Source organism: Otolemur garnettii, unplaced genomic scaffold, assembly GCF_000181295.1.
Source record: "Otolemur garnettii isolate 467f Iridium unplaced genomic scaffold, OtoGar3 scaffold00193, whole genome shotgun sequence".
NCBI classification, from domain to species: Eukaryota; Metazoa; Chordata; class Mammalia; order Primates; family Galagidae; genus Otolemur; species Otolemur garnettii.
Genome location: NW_003852588.1, coordinates 444,063 through 468,645, shown reverse-complemented (window position 1 = coordinate 468,645; position 24,583 = coordinate 444,063). Strand labels below are relative to the sequence as shown.

Genomic DNA, 24,583 nt, shown 5'->3' with positions numbered 1-24,583 from the left:
ACACTCAAGTTCACTGGTAATCCCTTCAGGCAGAGCTCCCCGGCACAAGTGCCGGGGTTCGATGTTCCTCTTCACTAAAGGCATGGCTCACAATCATATAATCGTTGACTTACAAGTTGCAGAAATTTCCCTCAAGTGGCATCACCACTTTGGCTCAGATACCAGTAGTAACAGCAATCAAAATTAAAACGGTCCGCGGTCCCGCTGCTGGCGCCAGGGCTGTGCTCCGACCTCCATGGTCCCGCCGCGCCGGGGCGGCCCGGCGCTCCCGTTCGCACCACACCGCACGCAGCGGCGCGAGCGACGCCGCCTCCGGCCGGGCTACGGCCGCGGCCACGCCGTGTTTCATACTCTTACTAACATCCTTTTGTTTCCTCACGGCAAACTCCTTTTAGCATATCTTATAAGGGAGGCATAATGAGATTAACTCTCAGCTTTTGTTTTTGGGAAAATCTCTAGTTTTCCCTTTCATTTCTGAAGGACTACTTGCTTGGTATATTCTTGGTTGGCAGTCTTTTGTCTACATTCAATATTTTGAATGTATCATCTTGCTCTTTCCTGGCTTGTAAGACTTTGGCTGAGAAATCTGTGGGCTCCCATGTGATGAGTCACTTTTCTCTTTCTACTTTCAAATTGGGAAGTTTTCTGCAATTATTTCTTTAAATTGACTTCCAATCCTTTGGTCTCTATGTTCCTCTTCTAGGATTCTAATAATGAGTATAGTGTTTGATTTGATGATGTCCCATACATGCTGTGGTTTTCTTCACTCTTTTTCATTCATTTTTCTTTTTGATGCTCTGACTGGACAATTTCAAAAGACCTGTCACGGACTGTTCTGCCTGACTGAGTCTGCCACTGAAGCTCTATATTGAATTTTTCAGTTTAGTCATTGTATTCTTCATCTTTACAATTTCTGATTTTTAAAAAATTTTTTATGGTTTCTATTTCTTTGTTAAATTTGTTTTGATTATGTATTGTTTTCCTAATTTTGTGTAGTAATCTATTTTTTTGCAGTTCACTGAACTTCTTTAAGATGATTATTCAAATTCTTTGTCAGTTACTTCTTAGATCTCCATTTATTTAAAGTTATTGGAGGTTTATTCATTTCCTTTGATGCCACACTTCCCTGCATTATCCTTGTATCCCTTTATTGGTGTCTGTGCACTTGCAGAAGGGACCACCTTTCTCAGTTTTCACAGCTTCACTTTGTCAGGGATAGGCCTTCTTCAGTCAGTTAGCCTCAGGATGCTGTCAGGTCAGGTGGTAGCATCCACAGACATCTGGGGCTTGATGTTGTGTTCTCCAGTTGAGTAGGGGCATTGTCCATGTTCTGAGGACAGGTGGGTGTACTGGCTAGACTTTTTTCAGGTAGGGATACTGACTGGGCTCTGCACTCAGGTAGGGCTACAAGCTATACTCTGAAGTTAGATGAAGCTATCGGTTGAGCCCTACAATCACATCTAGTCAGATGTCATCATAATCTAAGCTCCCTGGGTGGATGGTACCACTGGTTGGAGTCTGCAACTGAGTAGAGCTGCAGGATGGTCTCTGCAATCAGATGAGACCTCACATTGTGTTCTGCAGTTGTACTGGGCTACAAGCTAGGCTATACAAACAACCAGAGTCACATGCTGTGCTTTTTGGTTAGACAGAGTCACTGGCTGGATTTCCCTCCTGGGTAAGGCCAGTGGCTTTTCTCTGTAGTTAGCTGAGTAACTAGGGGTTGTGCAGTTTGAGTGGAACTGCAGGATGTGCTGTGGTTGGGCAAGGCTGTGGGCTGGGCGCTGTGGTCAGGCAGAGCCACTAGTTACGCTCTGTGCCAACCTAAGTTGCATTGAACATTATAATGGAAGTGATAGTTTGATAGTTAATTTTATCATGAAAAACTGCTTATAGTAAAATATATAGAGATTAAAAAGATGCAAAACTGTCAATAATGAAAGTTGACTTGATTTTGCCATAAAAAAATCCCTGAATAATTTATAGATAAATGACAATAAAAGCTATAGGGTAAGGTTCTCTACAAAGAACAATATGCAAAAGGCAATATACCCATAAATACGTTTATATATACACACCAGGGGCACCAAACAATGTATACAGATATTATCTGTGTATTATTTTTTGAAGTTGAACTGAATTATAGTAGCAATGCATAGTATGACATTTACTCCAAAGATGGCATTAAACAAAAATGCTAGTGTCAGCATGTGACAAGGCAGGACAGTTAAAGAAAATGGTAGCAGCATGGTTGTTATTTAAGGAGCACGAGAGCTTTTTGAAGAGATATTTGAAATTTGAGAACGTTGTGGAAGTACAATGACAATGGACAGTGTGCAAGAAAACCTCCAACATGCCTAACTAATGCACACATTCATAAGTCTGAGATGCATGGTATGGTGTGTGATGTGTACAAGGGAAGATCTAGGACACTTTGGCCAATGTTGTTCAAGCTATCATCAGAAGTGTCTGGACACTGATGGGAACTGACTACTTTGAACACCTCTTGTAATTACAGCAGTCAAATATGACTTGTATTCATCTTTATGTTATTGGTATATATTGAGTTTTAATAGTTTCCTCCTTTCTTAAAATGTGTATACATTTTTTGGTATCCTCTGTGTGTGTATTCATTATTTTTCTCATTGTTATAATATTCGTAATTTTATTGAATTTTTAAAAGTCTCTGTTTTTCTTTTTCAACTTAATTTTTATTTAATCATAACTATACATTATGGGGTACAATGTGATGATCTGATATACGCTGTGGAATGTTTAAATCAAACTAATTAACATAACCATCACCTCACTCATTTTTGTGGTATGACATTTATAATATACTCATAGTTGTTTTGAGATGTACCCTTGCATTGTGTGAGTTAGACGAGATCCCACCAAATACCCTCTCTCCACTTGCCCTCCTCTTTCCCCTCCCCTCTTTCTCTCAATGTTTGTATTTTATCATTCGTATGAATGTGTGTTTATATTTATATATTGGTTTCATAATAGTATTGAGTACATTGGATACTTTTTTTCCCATTCTTGAGATAATTTACTAAGAAGGATATGTTCCAGCTCTATCCAGATAAACATAAAAGATGTAAAGTCTCCTTCTATTTTATAGCTGCACAATATTCTATGGTATACATATACCACAATCTGTATATCCATTCATGGGCTGATGAGCATTTAGGCTGCTAATGACTTGGCTATTGTGAATTAGGCTACAACAGACATTCTGGTGCAAATGTCTTTGTTGTAAAATTATTTTTGTTCATCTGGATAGACACCTTGTTATGATATTGCAGGATCAAATGGTAGGTCAACTTTTAATTCCTTGAGAATTCTTCATACTTCTTTCCAAAAAGGCTGTATTAGTTTGTAGTCCCATCAACAGTGTAGAAGTGTTCCTTTCTCTCCACATCCACACCAACATCTGCAGTTTAGGGATTTTGTGATGTGAGATAATCTTACTAGAGTTAGATGATATCTCAAGGTGGTTTTGATTTGCATTTCTCTGATAATTAAAGATGATGAACATTTTTTCAAGTTTGTAGGCCACACACCTGTCATTTCCTGAGATATTTCTGTTCAAGTCTTGCACACAAAGAAATGGGGTTGTTTATTCTTTTCTTGTTGATCAGTTTGAATTCTCTGTGGATTTTAGTTATCAGACTTTTCTCAGAAACATAACCTGCAAAAACCTTCCCCCATTCTGAAGATTGTCTGTTTGCTCTACTTACAGTGTCCTTAGCTATGCAGAAGCTTTTTAGCTTGCTTGGATCACAGTAATATATTTTTGGTGTTGCTTCAATTGCTAGGAGGGGTCCTCCTCATATAATATTTTCCCCAGGCCAATATCTTCAAGTGTTTTCCCTTCAAGTATTTTTATAGTTTCATGTCTTAAGTTTAAATTTTTTTATAGTGAGAATCAATTTTCGTTAGTGGTGAAAAATGAAGGTCTAGTTTTAGTCTTCTATAGGTTTCTAGCCAGTTCTCCAGCACTATTTGTTAAATAGGGAATCTTTTGCCAATCTATGTTTTTGTTAGGCTTATCAAAGATCAAATAACAATATTTGCTTGGGTTCATCTGGAGGTTCTCTATTCTGTTCCACATATCTACATCTCTATTTTTGTGCCAGTACCATGCTATTTTGATCACTATAGATTTACAGTATAATCTGAAGTCAGCTAACATGATGCCTCCTGATTTGTGTTTATTTCTAAATAAGGTATTGGCTATTTGAAGTTTTTTTTTTTATTCCATAAAAAAAACCAAGTACAATTTTTTCCTTTTCTTTAAAGTATGAAATTAGTGCTTTGATAGGGATTGCATTAAATCTGCTGATTGCTTGGGTAGTATGGATATTTTAACAATGTGGATTCTTCCCAGCCATGAGCATAGTTATTTCCATTTGTTAAGATCTTCAGTTATTTCTTTTTTCAAGGTTTCATAGTTCTCATTATAGAGATCTTTCACTTCCTTTCTTAGATAAATTCTAAGGTATTTCATCTTCTTTGGCACTACTATAAAAGGGATAGAGTCCTTGACTATATTTTCAGCTTGACTATTGTTGGCATATATAAAAGCAACTGATTTGTAAATATTGATTTTGTAACTTGAGACACTGCTATGTTACTCAATCACTAATATAGCAGTGTCTCAGGTTATAAAATCAATACTTACAAATCAGCTTTGTAGTTGAGTCCCTGCAGTTTTCCTGGTATAAGATCATGTCATCCATGAAGAGTGAGTGTTTGACCTCCTCTTACCCCATTTGAACACCTTTGATTCCCTTCTCTTGCCTGATTGTGATGGCTAGGACTTCCATTACTACACTGAATAGCAGTGGTGACAATGGGCGTCCTTGTCTAGTTCCAGATCTGAGTGGAAATGTTTTCAATTTGACACCGTTCAATATGATATTGGCCATGGAAGTGTTCTAATCATGAAAGGATGCTGGATATTATCAAAAGCTTTTTTTTTTTTTTTTGGTATCAATTGATAGAATCATATGGTCTCTGTTTTTTTTTTTTTTTTTTTACTTTGTCACCCTTGGTAGAGTGTTATGGCATCACAGCTCACAGCAATCTCCAGCTCTTGGGGTTAGGTGATTCTCTTGCCTCAGCCTCCTGAGTAGCTGGGACTACAGGTGCCCAGAACAATGTCCGGCTATTTTTTGTTGCAGTTTGGCTGGGGCTGGGTTCAAACCTGCCACCCTTGGTATATGGGGCTAACGTCCTATGCACTGAGCCACAGGCATTGCCCTGGACTCTGTTTTTTATTGTATTTATGTGGTATATTATATTTATAGATTTATGTATGTTGAACCAACCTTGTAGCCCTGGGATAAAACCAACTTGATCATGGTGTGTAATTTTTTTTGATGTATCAGTAATTCTGTTTGCTATGATCTTATTAAATATTTTGTATCAATATTCATTAATAGTACTGGTCTACAGTTTTCTTTCTTTGTTGGCTCTTTTCCTGATTTGGAAATTAAGATGATATTTTCTTCATACCCTGTGTTGAGGGGGGATTCCTTCTTTTCCTATGTTTTGGTCCTAGTTCTTTGAATGTTTGGTAGAATTCTGATGGGAAGCCATGTGCTTTCGAACTTTTCTTTTTTTGTAGATTTTGTATAGTTGATGCTATTTCAGTGCTTGATATAGGCCTATTGAAAATTCTCATTCTTTCTGGTTGAGTCTAGGAAGGTGGCCTGCTTCCAGGTGTTGGTCTATTTCCTTTAAATTATCTTATTTCTGAAAATAGAGTTTTTTGTAGTAATTATTGAGGACTGTTTGAATTTCTGTGGTATCTGTTATTTCTCCTTTATTATTTCTAATTGACGTTATTAATGATTTTGCTTTTTTGTTTCTGGTTAGGTTAGCCAAAGGTTTATCAATTTTATTAATTTTTTCTAAGAATCAACTTAGGTTTTGTTGATCTTCTGAATGATTGTTTTGTTTTCAATTTCATTCAATTCTGACCCAATTGTGGTTATTTCTTTTCTTCTGGTGGGTTTGGGGTTGATTGTTGGTCCTTTTCTAGTTGCTTGAGATGTCCCATTAAGTTGAAGACTTCCTCTTATTCTGTTTTCTTGATGAAGGCTTCTAATGCTATAAATTTCCCTCTTAGGACTCTCTTTGCATTATCCCACAGGTTTTGATAATTTCCTTCTTAACCTTGTCTTTGACCCAGCTGTCATTCAGCCTAAGGTTATTTAGTTTCCATGACTTTGTTTGAACTTGAAGATTTCTGTTGCTGTTGAGTTTAACTTTTACCCTGTGATGGTCTGAGAAGATACAGGAATAATTTCTATTCTTTTAAACTTGCTGAGGTTAGACTTGTGTCCTAAGATATGATCAATTTTGTAAGATGATCTGTGGGCAGATCAGAAGAACGTATATTCAGTTTTATTAGGATGAAATGTTCTGTACATGTCTGTTGAGTCCATTTGTTCTAGGGTGAAGTTTAAGTCCTTTATTTTTTGTTTAGTTTCTTCTTGAAGGATCTATCCAGAACTGATAAGGGGGTGTTAAAATCTCCGATTATTTTAGTGCAGACAGATTTCACATTGTCATATCTGTTAGGTTTTTCTTTATATATTGAGGAACATTTAGGCAGGGTGCATAAATGTTAATTATTGTAATATTTTCATGTTGAGTGTTTCCCTTGACAAATATGTTAGTGTTCATCCTTGTCTTTCCTTATATTTGTTGGTTTAAATATTATTGTACTTGTAAATAAAATTGTAAAACCTGCCTTTTTCTGATTTCCATTTGCCTGTATTATAGATGTCTATCCCTTTACCTGAGTCTTTTTTATCTTTTGAGGTATGGTGAGTCTTTTGTAGGCAACAGACTCTTTAGAGGACAACTTAAGCCATTCACATTGACAGCACTGATATGTGTGGTAGTCTTTTGACTATCATGTTTTTCAAAAGTCCAGTGGATATTTTTAATCCTTTCACCATTGTATAAGTTTGGTTTTGTTTGATAAATTCTGGGTGAGTTTACTTTGGTAGTAGACCATTGTGTTGGTCATTAGGGAAAATGGATTTAGGTATTTCCTGGAGAGCTGGTTTAGTTAATGGCAAATTTCCTCAACATGTGTATGTCAGTATAGTATTTGATTTCTTCATCTCAAATGAAACTCAATTTAGTTGGATACAGGATCCTTGGTTGAGAGTTGTTTTGTTTTAGGACATGCATCCTCAAACTGCGGCCCGCCTAGGACATTTATCCAGTCTGCCAAGTGTTCTAGCTTCTGCTGCCTGTCCTGATTAGCAGCTGACTAATCCTGGGGCCCGCAGTCCGGCCCTCCAATGGTCTGAGGGACAGTGAACTGGCCCCTGTTTAAAAAGTTTGAGGACCCCTGTTTTAGGAGATTGAAGACTGATGACCATCCTCTTCTGGCTTGAAAACTTTTGGCTGAAAGATCTGCAGTCATTCTCATATTTCCCCCTTTGTAAGTAATGCTTTTCTTACATCTAGCTCCTAGTCAAATTTTCTCCTTCCTATTAACTTTGGCAAAGTTAATTACAATGTATCTAGGAGATGCTTTATTTGGATTGAGTCTTTCTGGGGTTTTGAAATTGTCTACTATCTGAATTTCTGTATCTCTTGTAATGCTTGGGAAATTCTCCATAATATCTTGGAGTAGAGCATCTGTGCCTTTAGGACCATCCTCTTCTCCTTTAGGAATTCCTATAAGTCAAATGATCCCACAACTCTCTCAGGGAATGATCTGCTTTTGCTTCCCATTTCTCTGCCTCTTTGAGTGCTTGAGACCATTAAAACACAAAAAACAAACAAACAAACAAACAAACAAACAAAAAAAGCCTGTCTTCAATTTCAGAGATCCTTTCTTCTACCTGGTTAACTTTATTACTGAGGGATTCTACTGTATTTCAAAGCTCCTCAAATAACTTTTTCATTTCCTAGAGCTCTGCTATCTCTTTTCTCATTATGTCCATATCCTTGATGATTTTGTCTTTGAATTCATTAATTTCTTGAGGCAATTTTTCAACAATGCTTTGGATTTCTATTTCCATCTTTTCTTTCATTCTATTCATTTTATTTACCATCCATATTCTGAATTCTATTTCTGACAATTCAGTCATTTGTTTATGAAGGGCATTTTGTGTTGACTCTCCTTTGTTATTCCTTGAGGGAGCTGATTTACTCTGGTTATTCATGTTGCCAGAGTTCTTACGTTGGTTCCACCCCATAATTACTTTCCACAGTTTGTCTAGTAAAATTGCTAGGGTGACATCAGATTAGGGGCCCCAGGAAGTGGAGTTTACCAGACCTTTACAATAAGCTGGGGCTGGCGATTGTGGCTTTTTCCCTACAGCTTTACAAAGTCCCCTTTCGACTGCAGCTAGAGACTCTGAGGACCTGCTTGGTGTGACAGCAAGACATGTAGTCAGCCAGCCTCTATTTAATTCTAATGAGTTGAGGAATTAGGCTGAAATCTCAGCTAGGGAGAGATACAAGGAACTATGGTGCCTGCCTCCCACCAGGAACAGCTGGAGGATAATCAGTCTCTCCTGTTACAAAACGAGCACCACTCAACCTTGGAAGGTCCCTGGCAGTCAAGAGTTCTAATTTGATTGTGCCTGGCAGTACAATCACTGCTCAACTGTAAGAGTTCAAAGACTCTCCAGGAACCTGATAGTAGGGATCCATAGGCAGTTCTGTCCCCATAACCCAAGGGGTAGGAGTCTGTTTCTCTCCTGTGAGCAATGGGGTCAGGATACTGCACCCTGTCAAAGAGTCAGTCCAGAGGTGTTAGCTCCTTCACCTCCCACCATACACTGCTGCTGGAACCCCCAGCCAGGCTAGAACCTGGTTCCTCCAGTGAGTCAGGGTGGTACCCTTGCCAAACTCAGAGGGGAGCCAGCTCCTCTCCCTCTACACACCACCCTGGAAACCTCAAGGGGCTGAAGCCTGGTGTGTAACAGGATCAGAGAAGTGGACCTCCATATTCAGACCAGAGGTATCAACACCTCTGCCCACTGCCACGCACTGTCATGGCACATTTCTCTCTTACACACAGTCAGTGCCTTGCCCCTCTACACACTGCCACTGGCAACCTGGAGGGACTGAAGCCTGGTTCCCTCCACTGAGCAATAAGCTCAGGGAAGTACACTACCAAAATCTGACCCAGGGTGTGAGCACTCTGGGGCACAGCATGCCTCTCTCTACCATGTGTCCCTTTCTCCCTGGGTCCCCCAACTTCCACTCAAGTCACTGTTTTCCTGCTGCTGTCTAGTAGCCCACACAATGCCCAGACCTCTCACAGAATTGCCAAATACTCTGGGCTCTGCAGGGGGCAGGCCTACAGTCCACTAGGCAAGGGGGACGTGTGGACTGGGAGTTCAGAATTGCAGGGAAAATATTTGTTCAATTTTATGCCGGGTAGAAGTCTGGTGTCTAGAGGCTCTCTCCCATGGGATAAAATAAGAGGTATTTTGTTCCCTGCTCACTTGCAAAGAGTACACGGCGAGCCTCTCTCAGGGGAGGAGTCTATTGTTCTCTTGGTGTTGGGCTTTGTACCTTGAATTTATTTTCTTGGAGTCACAGCTTGGGTCTGCAGAGATGATATGCATTATCTCTTTTCTTTCTTAGCTCAGTTCCCTACCTCCAGCTTCACTGGGTCCATTCTGTCCATTCTCTTTCCCTCTGGACAAGAGCCTCTGTTGGAAGCTGCTTCTAGTTGGCAATCTTACTTCTTTCCTCCTGTACACATTTTTTAATACACACGCAATATGCACACACACATATATATACCTCTGACTATTCATATATGTTGTATACATGTATATCTCTATATTTATATTTTTTATACTTATATATCTCTATTTATTTCTCCATAAACCTGCAATAAAAAGAAAATGAAACTTAAAAAAATACTATTGCCATAACAAAAAAATACTCATGGCAAAAAGATACATAGGATTTTATGAAGATTTTAAAACATAATTGAAAAATATTAAACATGATGGATACATGAATCACATTAATGGACTGGAAGATCCAATATTGTCAGGAAGACAATTTTTCCACAGTTTATAAATGGATCACATGTGATTCCAAGCAAAATCACACAGGTTGTCTAAATTGTCCTTTTTTCTTATGGAGAGTGAAGATTATCAACTCACTTCTAAAAAAGAAGAGCAAAGCAGGCCATAAAAGTGTTGATACAAATCAGTATGAGATCACCAACACTCTAGTAGATAAAGATGTAAAGGATACGAACAATTCAGAAAAGAAAATTTTCACATGGTTTGTAAATACACAAAGACATGTCTAGTTTCAAATCAAACAATAATGAGATAATCTTCTTTAACCTACCAAAGTGACAAAGATTTTTTAAAAAATTAATCATCATTTTAGTGATGGTGAGTGGAAGTAACCATTCTTATGGCGTGCTGATGAGAATGTGAACTGGTGCAGCTTTCATGAAATCGAGCTGTCAATATACCAGTATGGCATGAATCTGAAGCATTTTATATACTTTGAACCAGTAATTCCACCTCTTTTAATATATCTTTAGGAAATAATGGAGGTAAATTCAATGAATTATTTATAGCAGTGTTCATGACAAAGATGTAGAAACATTTGGGATATTAAGTGGGAAAAATAAGATATGAAACTATTTAGATCAAGATTCTATGCGTTAAAAATATTACATAGAAATTTACTGAAAATTGATAGTTTATGAAAGATTTTCCTTTCTTTCTTTCTTTTTTTTTTTTTTAAGAGGCAGAGTTTCATTTTGTCGCCCTTGGTAGAGTGCTGTGGTGTCACAACTCACAGCAATCTCCAAGTCCTAGGCTTAGGTGATTCTCTTGCCTCAGCCTCCCGAGTAGCTGGGACTATAGGCACCTGTCACAACGCCCGGCTATTTTTTTGTTGCAGTTTGGCTGAGGCTGGCTTTGAACACACCACCCTTGGTATATGGGGCCGGTGTCCTACTCACTGAGCCACAGGTGCTGCCCTTCCTTTCTTTTTTATTTATACTTTTCTTAAAATTTCCAAATTTCTTTCAAAAATCATCTTTTATTTCTAAGGGAAAACTAATAAAATTGGGCTTGTAAAACTTTAAAAACAAATCAAGTACTCTGTATCCTTATAACTGTTCTTCAGCTTTAAAATAGAGAAGAAAAATAAAAGAAAGCATTTTATTTAGGAAGATAAATTATGTTAATAAGATTTATAGTATGGTCTCTTCATGTTTTAAGAAGAAAGCTTAAGATATACTTAGTAATCAGTCAAGTAAAATATTTTGGTCATAAAATTGGCGAGGAAATCAAATGCATAATTACCTAAAGCACAGAAATACAATATATCTAAAAACATAGGCTGCATATTTATAATTAACACTGAATACATTATAATTAGTCAGTATCTTTATATAATTTGCCTAAAAGTAAACAGATGAAAGGTTTTCCATGTCTCCCTCTCTAAAGGGCAATAATAGAAGATAAAGGGAATGAAGAAGATTTTTAAATCTATAGGGTAATGTATAATGTGGATCAATTCTAAACTTTGTTATATTTCTATCATGGACAAAAAACTGTATCAGAGCATATAATGACATAATTGGGAAAAATCAGCATGTTCCCTTTCTTTCTTCCTTGAAATGACAGGTTTAAATTATTATGGGCTCTAATTTAATATTATTTTGGCCTGAGTGGTACATGTAGCAATAGTATGAATTTATGCAATATAAAATGTGAAACAAGTGTTTAAAAATTTTTACTTCATGCATTTCCTTATTATTCATGACTCTCAAAAACCAGGACAGCGGGGATTACAGACAGCAGGGATTAGACTGTGTGTGTCCGTAACCGCACTGCACACATTGAAACACAAATGTACAAAGCCATCACCCTATGTTTTCACTCAGAGTCCCCACTGTTTTGGAGATGGAGTGGGGGTAGAAGTGAGAGTGGGAAGAAGTTGAAATGGAAGAAGAAACAGGAGAAAAGATAGGAAGGGTCTATCAGGATAGAAATTGCCTCATTCAGAAACTCTGAATAAAAATCAAAATCGGCCACAGAGAAACAGAGGTGTCTCCATGGATAACAGCAGTCTAAACAGCAGTGAAGTTCAGGCTGTGAACCCACACAGATCTCTAGATGCAGCCAGGGTCACTCACTCAGAAACATTCCATCCATGAGGCATCACTGAGGTGGCTGTACTACTGATGATATCCTAGACGTTCAGTGAGCACAGAGTCTCACTGTTCATCAAAACTGTTAATGGAAGCTGAAGGATTTGCTGAGCACTCCTGTGTTAGGAGTTAGCAGAGAGGATCTGGGATCCACATCTGTCTTCTTCTGATGCCCAATCCATTGTCCTTTTTGTCACAACATCATTCTTTGAAAAAAAAATTGACTTTTGCCTGATTACTTTTTGTTTTCTTTAATCAAAGCTTAAGGCATTACCTTGGCTCTGTCCAGAGTTAACAAGGTTGTCACTGTTAGGTTGTACCATTCTATCACAAAGAGATTCAACAACTTCCAGAGAGGATCTTTCAGAAAACCTTGGGCTTTCACGCACAACTCAAGTTTACGGATTCATCTTCCCCTTGCTCCCTCTACAGGGGTGGCTAACAGGAGGGCAGTATTATAGGGAGGCGGCTGTAGAACCTAGGGCTCTCAGGAGTCCAAGCTTGATTTTAGCCTGTAACTGGTCACTTCAGCTGAGCTAGGCTGGTGCATAACTTCAGAATGCCTTTCCTGCAGGACTCCAGCAGTCAAAAACTAGAGCAGGGGAGAAGCACTGCTGGAGTGGCCTTGCCACAGAGCTGAGACACAAAGTCAGACGAACGGGCAGCATGTGCTGCTGCTGCGCAGCTGAAACACACCAGAGTCGCTGCTGTCAGCAGAGCCCAGGGCTGGTCAGGTCCTTTGCCAAAGGACAAAATGTTGTTCAAAGCAAAAACAACAGCACAGAGGAAAAGTAACACTGCTATCATGAAATCACAAGTCAAATCGGTGAAACACAGGTAAAGTTCCACAGGCCTGTGTCTCCATGGTGTGTACGGGGAAGTAACGTGGGTGAGTGGGACAGACAGCTGCAGAGTGCACAGATGCTAGAAGAACTCCTGTGACTCTATAGGGGCATGGCATGCGGCAAGGCACTGACATTCAGTCTTTTTCTCCTTTGGAAAATGGGCGTGATAATAACATAACAGCACTGTGGTTAGTAGTATCTCTGTGTGTGTTCTTTTCTCAGGGCTAACAGAGCAGGTGCTGGACAAAGGTAGGCACTGCTGACCTCAGCAAAACTTATGAAAAGTCTCTCCCCCCAAAACCTCACTTCCTCCTGAAATACTTCCATGACAACACAAACTACCTTCATGAACCATTCCTGGAACTGTGTGATGACAGAGAAATTCTTCCATGGAATAGTGATGCTATGAAATGTATCGATGACCCACCTAAATAATTATGCATTGTTTCTATGAGGGGTTTGGAAGAGACTGGAGAAACCAGACTGCCTCTCCTTCTCTCACACACTCTGCACACCACAGTACACTTCTGTGGCCACATGTGTGGAATTTTTTCACACCAAGCCATTCTCCAGTGAACTCCACCTGGGCATCCTACCGTTCACCTCAATGCAATTCTGACATTTTCTACCTGGAATGAGAATCAGGTCCCACAGGCTGAGGGCTCATTCCCATGAAACTGGCAGGTCAGCATCTCCTCTTCTGACTGGCTGGCTGCAGGTCAGGGTTCCCGTGACCCATCCTTGGTTGGATTAATTTGTTGGTATAGCTCTCGGAACTCAGGGAAACACGTAACATTTACTGAGTTATCAATGAAGGATATCATAAAGGACATCCACGAGCAGCCAGGTGCCGAGGTGCACAAGTGTACGTGTAGGGGAGGGGCAGGAAGCTTCACCCCTCTGGGTGTACCACCTGTCAGCACCTCCACCTACGTGTGCAGCAACCCAGAAGTTTATCATGTCTTGTTCAAGAGTTTTCACAGAGCTTAATGTCCAGCTGCCTCTAGGCCCCCTTCCCAAGAGATTAGTGGGTGCAATTTCCAAGATCAGTTTAAAATGGTCAGGTTCAAGTCAGTCAGCATACTTCTGATTGAATGCCGCTTAGCCTCAATGATTTGCACCATTCTGAGCTTATATTATTTAGTAGTTCTATCCCCTTTATCATTTCTCCATGCAGAAGTGTATGCATTTAAATACATAGAAATTGATTTGGCAAATATAAAGTACAAAGTGTAAATACCAAAGAATCAATTCAAAAAATATTTAGCAGTGCTTATCAAATATCTACTGAATGTATCAATTAATATATTGTCCCTAGCATTATTAATTAATATGCTGCCTCTATGTGACTGTGGAGGGGACGGCTGTTTCTGATGGGGAGAGCAGGGACACCTTTGGGTGGCAGCTCACCTATGCTGGGTCTGAATGGGTCTGGCACACAGAGGAGGAGCTAGAAGCCACTCGAGCAGAGCCCGAACGCACAGTAGGGCCCAGAGCCCCAGAGCATGAGGCGGCGGGTAACAGGGCAGAGCTAGACCTCTGTACGCACAGTGGAAAGTGGCTACAGTTTAAATGCAAGCCTGGAAGAAAGGCTGTAGCTTCCTATTTTGGAAAGCACCTACAGCAGAGTTTTGAGCATCAGTCACACACACTCATATATATGCCTTAAAAAGAAAACAGGCTGCACAGCTGGGCAGTGTTGAAGGTGGGGGACTGCAGAGAGGGAGGTAAGTTTGGGTGGTCTGTGAGATGTGTTGCGGTGCAGGTGGGGCAGAGGGATGTGACTGCCATAGGGGGAGGGGGAAAGGAGCTGGGATTGTGGCCTGCTGGTGTGGGGGTGCGGAAGAGAAAGGAATAATGACAACTGAAGAATCTCCTTTGACCATGTTAGTGGGTGGTGACAGCATCACACTAATGAAAAACAGGACTGATAACAGAAACCTGTAACGTCCGCAAATGCAAACATCCAAGCATGCTCCCTGTCCCTTCTGGGCCAGGCTCTCCTAGAAAGTGCTTGTGGTGGCGGACACTAAAAGCATGTTAACAAGTGGGGAAATTGCTTAACTTCTCTTGGGTTAGATAAAGAAAATTCTAATAACCAGATTCAAGACAGAAATCAGAACGCTGCCCAGAAGTGCGCGGAACAAATTGGAAAATGTCACCTGACATAAATTATCATCAGAGGGAGCACAGAGATTTGTGGGAAGTTACAATTTTTAATCTCATTTGCCGAAGTTTGAGTTTGTCCATGATGTCATCAGAGGCAAGGGCAAAAAGATAGTGGAAAAAAACCTCAGCTAACGTGCCAGAGGCCCTGGAGGTAGGCATGACGAAATGGAGAGCACAGCAACTAAAACAGGCCCTTTACATCAGTACTTTAGAAAAAAATAAACCCCGTACTCACTGCATTACTGAAAAACATGCAGAAACTTTAATCCACTAAGAAAGCATCCCTAAACACACACACCTGACTTGTCCAAATAGCTCGAAGCCATCCCAAAATTTCAGGGAATCCTTTTTATCGTTTTCTTACGGACCTGGCTCACTATCACCATAATAATTACAGGAAAAAAAAAAAAAGCCAAACATGCCACAAATCACTTGGCTCACTTGGCTGCCTCGCCACCGGAGGCGCAGCTGCTGTGGTCCTTAATGTATCCGTGGTGCCTGCCAATGCCTCCCCGCCCCCACCCGTCCTTAGCTTTCAGGGGCTTATGGCTTTGTTTTGTTTGTTTTGTGTCCTGTGGGACAGAAAACAACCTGCGCTGATTGTGCCAACTCGTTGACTCAGCTGGTATCTCCAAATATGAAATGGGAACTGAAAAGCACATCTGAAAAGTGTGCGGGCCGGAGGTGAGGGAGGCCGCCTCCCGCTCTGGGCAGTGCTCAGGATCCTGAGCCAGCTGTGCTCAGGCAGCGGCTCCATCAGCCCAGCCACACAAGTGCCTTTTATTCCACCTGCTCCTGCCTCTGTTGTCAAAAAACCAACCATGGGGCTGCTGTGCACTAATCTCGAAACGCAATTCTCCACTCTCCTTCTGCCAACCAACCAAACAAGGGAGAGATGGGTGCCCGGGGTGTCCTCTCCCTCACCCTGCTGCTGGGCTGGTTGAAAGCATCCTGGGGGACTGTCTCCCCCAGGGAAGAGCCTGTCCCACCTTAGGACATCTGAAGATGGGGAATGAGAACAGGGCCCCTGCAGAGAGCAGGTGGTTTCCTGGAAATGTTTTTTTTCTTTCCTTCTTTATAGGAGATACTGGTGGGCAGATCCCTCACGAATGCCCTGGACCTTCTCAAGCAGTGAGTGAGTTCCCAGTCTGGTGACACAGGATTGGTCCCTGCTGTCATAAAGTGAGGTTCCTTCTCATGTTCTTTCCTGACTTGACAAGTATCTCCTTCCCCCTTGACCTTCTCTACCATGTTTGACCCAGCATGAGACCCCCACCAGAAGCTGACCAGATGATGCTGGTGCCACCAGCCTGGGCTTCTTGTACCCCCAGTCTGGAAACCCTCTTCTCCTTATATATAACCCTGCCTCAAGGGTTCTGTTACAGCAACACCAAATGGACTGAGACAGCTGGCTCCTCTGAGGTGACAGGAACACAAACAAAAAACTAGTCAGAATTTGGAGGGAAAGTGAGATACTTCTACAGCTTTGTCCAATAGTACAAAGGTATCAAAATAAAATATTGTGGTCGTATTTAATAAAATCCACTGTTTTACTTCGAAAGGGGGTAAGGGTAAGAGAAAGAAGAGATATACAATCCAGATGTTTAGAAATGATCTGCAATAGTGGTTCTCAACCTTCTAAGGCTGTGGCCCTTTAATATAGTTCCTGTGGGTCATGACCCACAGGTTGAGAACTGCTGACCTACAAGGAGCTACCAGGAGAAAGACATGGTTCAAGAAAATCCAGGTTCTGCAGAAGACTTTACAGGCTGTACCTAATCCTGAAGATTTGCAAATAATGTCGTCAATTCCCCAGTTTACAATGAGTTAAAAAACAATCTCCATGTTCAATGATAAAATTAATCATCAGTGATTATGCCCTGGAGAGATACATATGAGAAAAGTAGGTGGGATGAGGATGTTTTCCTAAATATATTTAGATACATGTACACACACACACACACATTTTTTGAAGAGTACGATACAAAGAGTTACTTAGGCTCCCAGTAAGTTTCAGCTCTAGTAACTGGAAAATTTTTGAGCCCCAGAGTAATGTTATTAGCTAATGAAATAGGTGCCATCTGTGTTTTTCATAATGTCCTATCTGGAAGTGGTTTCAATTGCTGCCCTTCTTTTATCTTAATTTTACAGCCATAGCAAAACAATTGTTTCAGAACAGGCCTGCTTTCTAACTTAAGGTTAAGGTCTTTGTGCTTGGATCCCTCAATGGAATTAGAATCAGTTCAGAAATCAACATGTCAACAAGGCCCATTGGGGATGACAATGGGGAGACCCTCACTCCCCATCTGTGCAGTGTGGGTCACATCCCTTGGATCGGATGCAATCTTGAACACCTGGCAGCTCTCCCCTTGGGGCAACAGGAACAAGAGGGGAGTGTGCTGTCTAGGGCAGGCCTAAGGGGTCAGGGCAGAGCTGCAGAGTTGTGGCCAATTGAATTGAATCAAATCTCTTCTTTTCAACTCCAACTGAGAAGGGCCCAAACATCTAGTGGCTAATTCCTACACTGTCCTTTTTGAGTGAAGTGATCTCCCTTCTCTGTTTCTGGGAACCCACAGATGTCACCCAGGGGTTAGCACAGCTCCTCTCTTGCAGGAACATCAACAAACTCGCCCTTTCCGCCTGCTCTTTCTCTGAGCTCCCTGCAGCACTCTCTGCTGACAACATGCCATTTTCGGTTCAATTCAGCATGTTTACTTCTTTATTGCGATTCATGTCTGAGTTTCTTTGGAATCAAATTATTGCATTTCCCTGGTGAGATGTGCCATATGACTCTCTTGTTAGAACAAAATCAAATAAAAATTTTCACTAAACACTCTGCATCGCATCCCCACCACATGCTTTCCTCGTGTTTGGACACACTTCTGTCGGCTACTTGATCAGTAATGAATCCTTCTAGTGTTCAGGCCAATTTTCAGACACAAACGTCTTGGAAAAGATAAAGAGGAACTGGTTGAAATGGGCTCAACAGAGAGAATGTCGCTATTTCAGAAATGTTTTACAACCCAGATGACTGGTTTCCTCATATACACAGATGGAAGAAAACACAAGGACTGAGTGGATGATCACACAGAGTCACAGCCACAGCCAGAGCCGTTCTGCAGATTCCATCCCAGAGATGCTTCACTACTGAGGTAATTCACTGCTCCCGCAAGTCTGAAGCCACACATTCCGCAGCAGTTTGGTGGCTTGCCTTCCAAGTCACAGGAGATTTCCAGGCTTGCAAGGAGAATGTCTTGTTCTCAGTAATTCCTCAGTTGAGTTATGATATTGGTGGCTGTTGTAATAAGTATGCTGTTTAATCCTCTATACTTTCTATTATGCTTTTCAGTGGACATATTTTCTTTCTCCCTTTTATTATTTTCTGTATTGATAATTACCTTTTAGACAACTCCTGTGGCCTCATGTAAAAAGTATTTTAAAACTGAGCTGTTTGGCAGCAGGACACAATTATAAGACGGACCTTACCTAACAAATGCAATCAGTGTAACCTGGTTCTTTATACCCTCAATGAATTCCCAACAATAAAAAAATAAAATAAAATAAAACTGAGCTGTTCCTACTAAACAGATCTCCACCCAAGTATGGGCATGAGAGTCACACGGAGATGCACTGAGTCCATCTTCTCTTCTAATGGCTCTGAACTTCTCAGTGTGACACTCGAGGCCCTTCATTATCACGGCTCTGCCCACCTTTGTCCCCAGCACCCCTACCCTGGGATTGCCTATTCTCCTGCTTTTGTGATGGCCTGCACTGCCTCCTTCTTTCCTCTTCTCTTGGCCAATTCTCACACATCTTCAAGGACAAAAGTCATCCTTACCCCAGGCTGGCTCCAGTGCCCCCCTGGCCTTCGGAGCATCCCTGAACATCTCTCCTGCCTGCTCTCTCCTGCCCTTCTCGGGTGTTGGCACATGCATTTCTCCTCTGTATCTCGTCACCGAGTTCATGGTGTAATTTGTTACATTAAAAACTCTTCTTCAAAACCGATTTTGCCAAAGGACACCAGTACAACTAGTTTCTTTCTTTCTTTTTTTTTTTTTTTTAAAGAGGATTATTCAGTGTACACTTACACTATGCCTCAGGCTTTCCAGGCTTAGCAATGGAAGATGACAGTACATATTTTAAGAGATTTATTTTCTCAGTTCTTAAACTCTTAATCCATTTATTCTCAAGTTTTTTTTTTTTTTTAATTTTTAAGTTACTATGATACATGGTGAGGAGATGACAGCCCTATAGATGGAGCAGAAAGTGCTAACCTTTTCCATACAGTGAGTGGCTCCCTCCATCCTCAGGCTGCCATGCCCGCCCAAGAGACGACAGGCTTGTACTGAGCCCTCAATATACACATGACACAGTTTCCCTACAGAGAACGTAGGGAAAATTTCTGCTTTTCAGTCTTATTGAAAGTTACTACTTTTTTTCTTTCCACTATCTAGCACTTCCAATGAATGCTAATTATATGCCAGACACAGTTCTAGCACTTATGATGCATTAAATGACTTAATCCTTGCAACACCCTTTTAGGTTGGTATTATAATTTTTTGGTTTTTTTGAGACAGTGTCTCATTCTATTGCCTAGGCTAGAGTGCAGTGGTGTCATCATAGCTCACTGCAACCTCAGACTCCTGGGCTCAAGTGATCCTCCCATTTCAGCCTCCCAAAGTGTTAGGACTATAGGTGTGAGCCACTGTGCCTAGCTTGATACTGTAATTATTCCATTTTGCAGGTGAGAAAACTGAGGCCCAGAGAGGTTAGATAACTTGCCCAAGGTCACACAGCTAAGAAGCAGAGCTGAGTTTGAATGCAGAAAATCTGGCCCAGAGCCTGCATCCCACACTCTGGTCCCTCAGTATCTGATGAGTGGGGTGTCTAATTACCCTCAGTATCTGATGGTTGGGGTATCTAAATTACCCTCAGTATCTGAGGGGTGGGGTGTCTAAATTACCTTTTAGACAACTCCTATGGCCTCATGTAAAAAATATTTTAAAACTGAGCTGTTTGGAGACAGCTGGGTGGCACAGAGCATCCCACTACATTAATTGGCACCCAGTGCCCCTGACCCTGGGCATGTGTTAACTGAAAGGATACAGCCTTCACAGCAGCAGTGTTTTGTGAGATGTCTAAAAATTAAGAGAAGCTAAAAAAATAACTAGGAATTTTCCAGATTTGCACTAGCAAAACAACTCGCTGAGGGAGGACAGAGTAGACTGCAGGAGCACCTGCAGCCCAGCTAGGTGGGCAGCTGCACTGCTGCCTCAGAAGCTTTGCTGTGGCTCCATCGAGATGTGGGCGCGTTACTCAGCAACACATGCTCCTTAGGTGTCTGCTCCCCCTGCAGCCATGGCCAGGTGCACCCACATGCATCCTCACTTCCCATGTCTTCTACCCCAGCAGGGCAGGGTCCTCCCACCAACCATGGCGTCCCCCAGGAGGGTGGGGTTGGGGCAGGATTACCCTACCAGACCTTCCCAGCCCATCTTTCTCCCAGTGGTTCCCTCCTGATTTCCTCTCTAGTATATGCTCTTTTCTTATGTTTTCTCTTCTCTCTTCTTTCCTTTTCCTTTTTTAACTGATAGTGGTTTTGGAGTTTAAAAAGTATTTACTTTTTAGCAGTAGTAACTGATAACTGAATAGCTAAATGACAAAAGGAGTTTTTTGAAATGTAATTAATAATTTTGTTTTGGGAATTCAATGAATTGTCAGTCATATTGTGTTAAGTGAGTATAAAATATTTTAATTTACACTTATGAATTGTGTTTCTTGAGGAGATCTGAGTGGAAAATAAATTTTATACATCTTTCAGGTAAGCACTGTCATAGAGTATTATAGCACGTAGAATGCCACAAGAGAGGTTTTTGTAGATAGTCCATGAACAGTTGGACTCAGGTTATTTTATGAATTGTTATTTGAGCCTAAAACTAATCTCTTTGACATTAACATCTGTAATAAACATTTGAGCGAGGCCTGCATTCAGAATACAGGATAGAACACAGACGTCATCCCTCTTCACTAAGCTTATGTTTTCTCAATAACCTAATTTTGTCTTTCATAAGATATTAATACTTTTACTCTTAATCATGTTAATTCCCAAGGTAGGCTTTAAAAGTGAATGAGGAAGTATGCAAAGGCAGTCAGTTCTACTGAAGTATGCATTGAATCGCTAAAGGTAAATCCAAAAATTTCAGGGTTGCTAAAACGCAGAACTTCATCTGAAAATACTTCCTGGACTTCCATCAAACCTGGGGGCCTGGTTTGGACTGTTTCTTTGGCTTTGTCGTCTTCAGAGCTGAGGTCACGGGCAACATACCAGGATGCACATATTAACAAAGCAAATTGTGTCTACCTGTCCGCTTTGGACCAAAGACTTAACTCTTACAAGGAGCACGGTGGTGGCCCAACCAACAGTGCTGCCATGTGCTGCTCTGACTGCTGGAATGAATCTTTGATGATCCAGCTTAGAATAGGAGCTAACCCCAAGACAGTGCAGCGCACAGGGCATAAAGTAAAATATTGTGAGCAAGAAGAAGATGAAAATCACAGGCCACAGAGGTGGTGGAGGCTGATTTTAAAAGTGCTCTAATTACAGGGAACATGTTTCCCAACTATGACGAGCTTGTTGGGTAAACACGGGACCAAAACCACATTCTAAGACTTAAAAAGCCATGCATCTACATAATTCTATTTTTATTCTGTGTAAGCATCTTACTTTATCAATGACTGTAAACTAATTTTAGTAACATAATAAAAACAATCCAACCTTCTGCCTTGCCACCCCCCACACACAAACATGCGCTTCTTAGAGTCATATGTGTTCAAGTTAATTTACTCTCTTCAGTTCTTACATGACTTTCCAACAGAATTAGCTCATGACCCAGACTGTGAAAGAGGCAGGCCCTACATTTTATATACAGTAGGAGAACATCACTATGCCTGGAAATGCTGCCAACCACTCTCCACAAAAGAGCCTGGGACAGAAGTGTGCTCTCTGGGCTAGCTGGACAGTGGCAGGTGTCACAGCCATGATGATAACTAATCCCTACTACATGACATTGCTGAGTAGTCCATAATCACTTTACGGGGACAGTTTCTTTCTGAGATAACAACTATAAAATTATTAGGATTCAACATTATACTAAATGATAGGAAAAGCCAAGGAAGGCAATCAAGAATGGGGACGGAGACATAAACTAAAACTTAACCCTGACACAAGAAAAGAAAGATAAAAGAAAAGAGTGGGGAGGGGAAAGAGGCTGGTAGGTCTGTTTTCACTGCATATTTATGCAGAACAAAGCAAAACATAGATTGTTCTTCCTCTTTCCCTCTAATACATGTGACCATCTTGGTAATAAGTCTTATCCTCAAAATGGAAATAGACACATGAACTATATACAACTGGCCCTTTGTACCTGAGGGTTCCACACCATGGATCCCACCAGTCGAGGATCCTTGGGTAAAGGGCTCTTCTACAACCTGAACTTTATCTTGGAAGTGAGAACAATGTAACCTAAAAATTAATTTGAAATAAAAAAAGTGAACTCAGGGAAAAATACAGTAATCTTGGGATTCGAAATCCATAGGCATGGAGGCCAACTCTCCGTTAAACTTGAACACATGGCATCTGGTATCCAGAGTGTCAGTCCTGGAACCAATTCCAGGGGATACTGAGGAATGACTGCACTAGGTCCCTCTCTGGCATCTCTCATGGGATTCCTAAATGAGCCAGGAGCACAGTACCTGGAATGGTGTACAAGAAGGAACTGGGAAGAGCCCTGGCATGGAGTTGGTGCTCACCTCATATTCCTCCTTGAAGCCGTAACCCTCGGCACACTTCATCTGTGTGATGTGTTGCAGGAGGTCTGCCACTCGGATGGCGGGGTGAAGCTGCCCGGTCTGGTAGGGCACGTCAGCTGCCTCACGCTTCTTGTAAGTGTGGGACTGCACCAAGCTACTGGTATCGCTGGCCATTGTGTGGGTTTCATCTAGGAAAAGAAAGTCAGGGAGAAAATGACGGCAGGCCAAGAAGCTAAGCTGGCATCACTGAGAAAGCTAGGAAGCTGGTCGCTGATATTCCCTCAATCTATGGCTGCAAAACTCCCTACGATGGCTTAGCCAAAAAGAAAAGTTAAATGTTTAGAGATTTAAATGGGGTTGGCAATACTGATAAGAATGTGCAGAAATCTTTGGTTTTACAAAGCAGTCCAAACGATAACTTAGCTTTTACAAAACTAATTGACAAGGGCCCATTTGCCTTTTGGTGCTAAAGTTTGTGGAAGTTTCAGTCTGAAACTTCACCAAGACTTGGTGCAAAAACCAGTCTCATATTCTTCCAAACATTAGTAACTAGTTTGTATGATGATGTAAATAAACTCTGCACAGATGTTCTGTGAGCAAAATAAAAGAGCACAAAATGGTTTGGCTTGTAAAGCTAGCGATGGAAATGGGGGCTCCACACATGAAGTCAAAGAAGAGTAGAAAAATGAAAGGGAACTTAGTTTGGGGGTGATGGTTTGATGAGTCACTGTGCATGCTCCGGCGGTGGCGGAAAACTCGACAAAATATTGTGGACAAACACATCACATGGAATGTTGTACAACAGCAAACATGCAGGCCAGCACGGAGCAGGATCAGCTGGCTCGCCAGGATCTACCGGTGAGACACACACTCCCGCTCCCTCCGCAACTTTTCCATGGGCGAATTCGGGCAACTTACCATTTATTGGCACTTTTAAGAAGATAGATATCAGGAGAAAAAAAGGAGGAGAAAAAGGAAACAGGGCATAAGCAATGGTACTGAGTGAATAATTACAGGTAGTTTTTATTTTCTGCTTTAATTTTTCAGTTAAGTTTTCTATTCAAAGGTGGTCAGAGGGCAAAGCCTCAATTTTCCCATCATACTAGGATGGAGGTGTTTAATTTAAGTACTCAATAACAAAAAAGGAGGTTAAATTAGTATTATAATTGCCTTTCATCCCCCATGAACCAAGTAATGACTAAATAAGTCTTATTTGTATTCAACACATTTTCTCATTTAAACTTCTTGAGTAAGTCAACCAAATTGCACTACAAAATTAATGTCAAAATTTGGTCAAATAAGCCTAAAGAGGCCATATTTTAATGGAAAACTACTAGTAAATTAGGTTAATGAACTGCCGAAATGATAGCTATTAAAACTGTCTTATGCAGAAAAGTGCTATTAGATTAAGAATTCTACAGGTTAACTCATTATAATGCCTTTAGCTGTTTTAGGATCAAGGATGAGTACTGTCAAAATATAATGCTAAAGTCACTTAAAATGAGAATATTCTATCAAAATTGATTTCAGATATAAATAATTAAGACATAAAAGATATATCAAATTTTTGAAA

At 40.8% G+C, this 24,583-nt stretch overlaps 1 protein-coding gene across 1 annotated transcript in view; it reads right to left on the bottom strand.

Moving 5' to 3' along the window:
• The window catches only part of PTPRM (protein tyrosine phosphatase, receptor type M), a 562,994-nt gene that overhangs the window by 152,764 nt on the left and 385,647 nt on the right, over positions 1-24,583 (bottom strand). Inside the window, exon 16 of the mRNA XM_012812183.2 lies at positions 23,011-23,198. Within this exon, the coding sequence (XP_012667637.2) occupies positions 23,011-23,198 (188 nt within the window). The remainder of the gene's footprint in view (positions 1-23,010; positions 23,199-24,583) is intronic.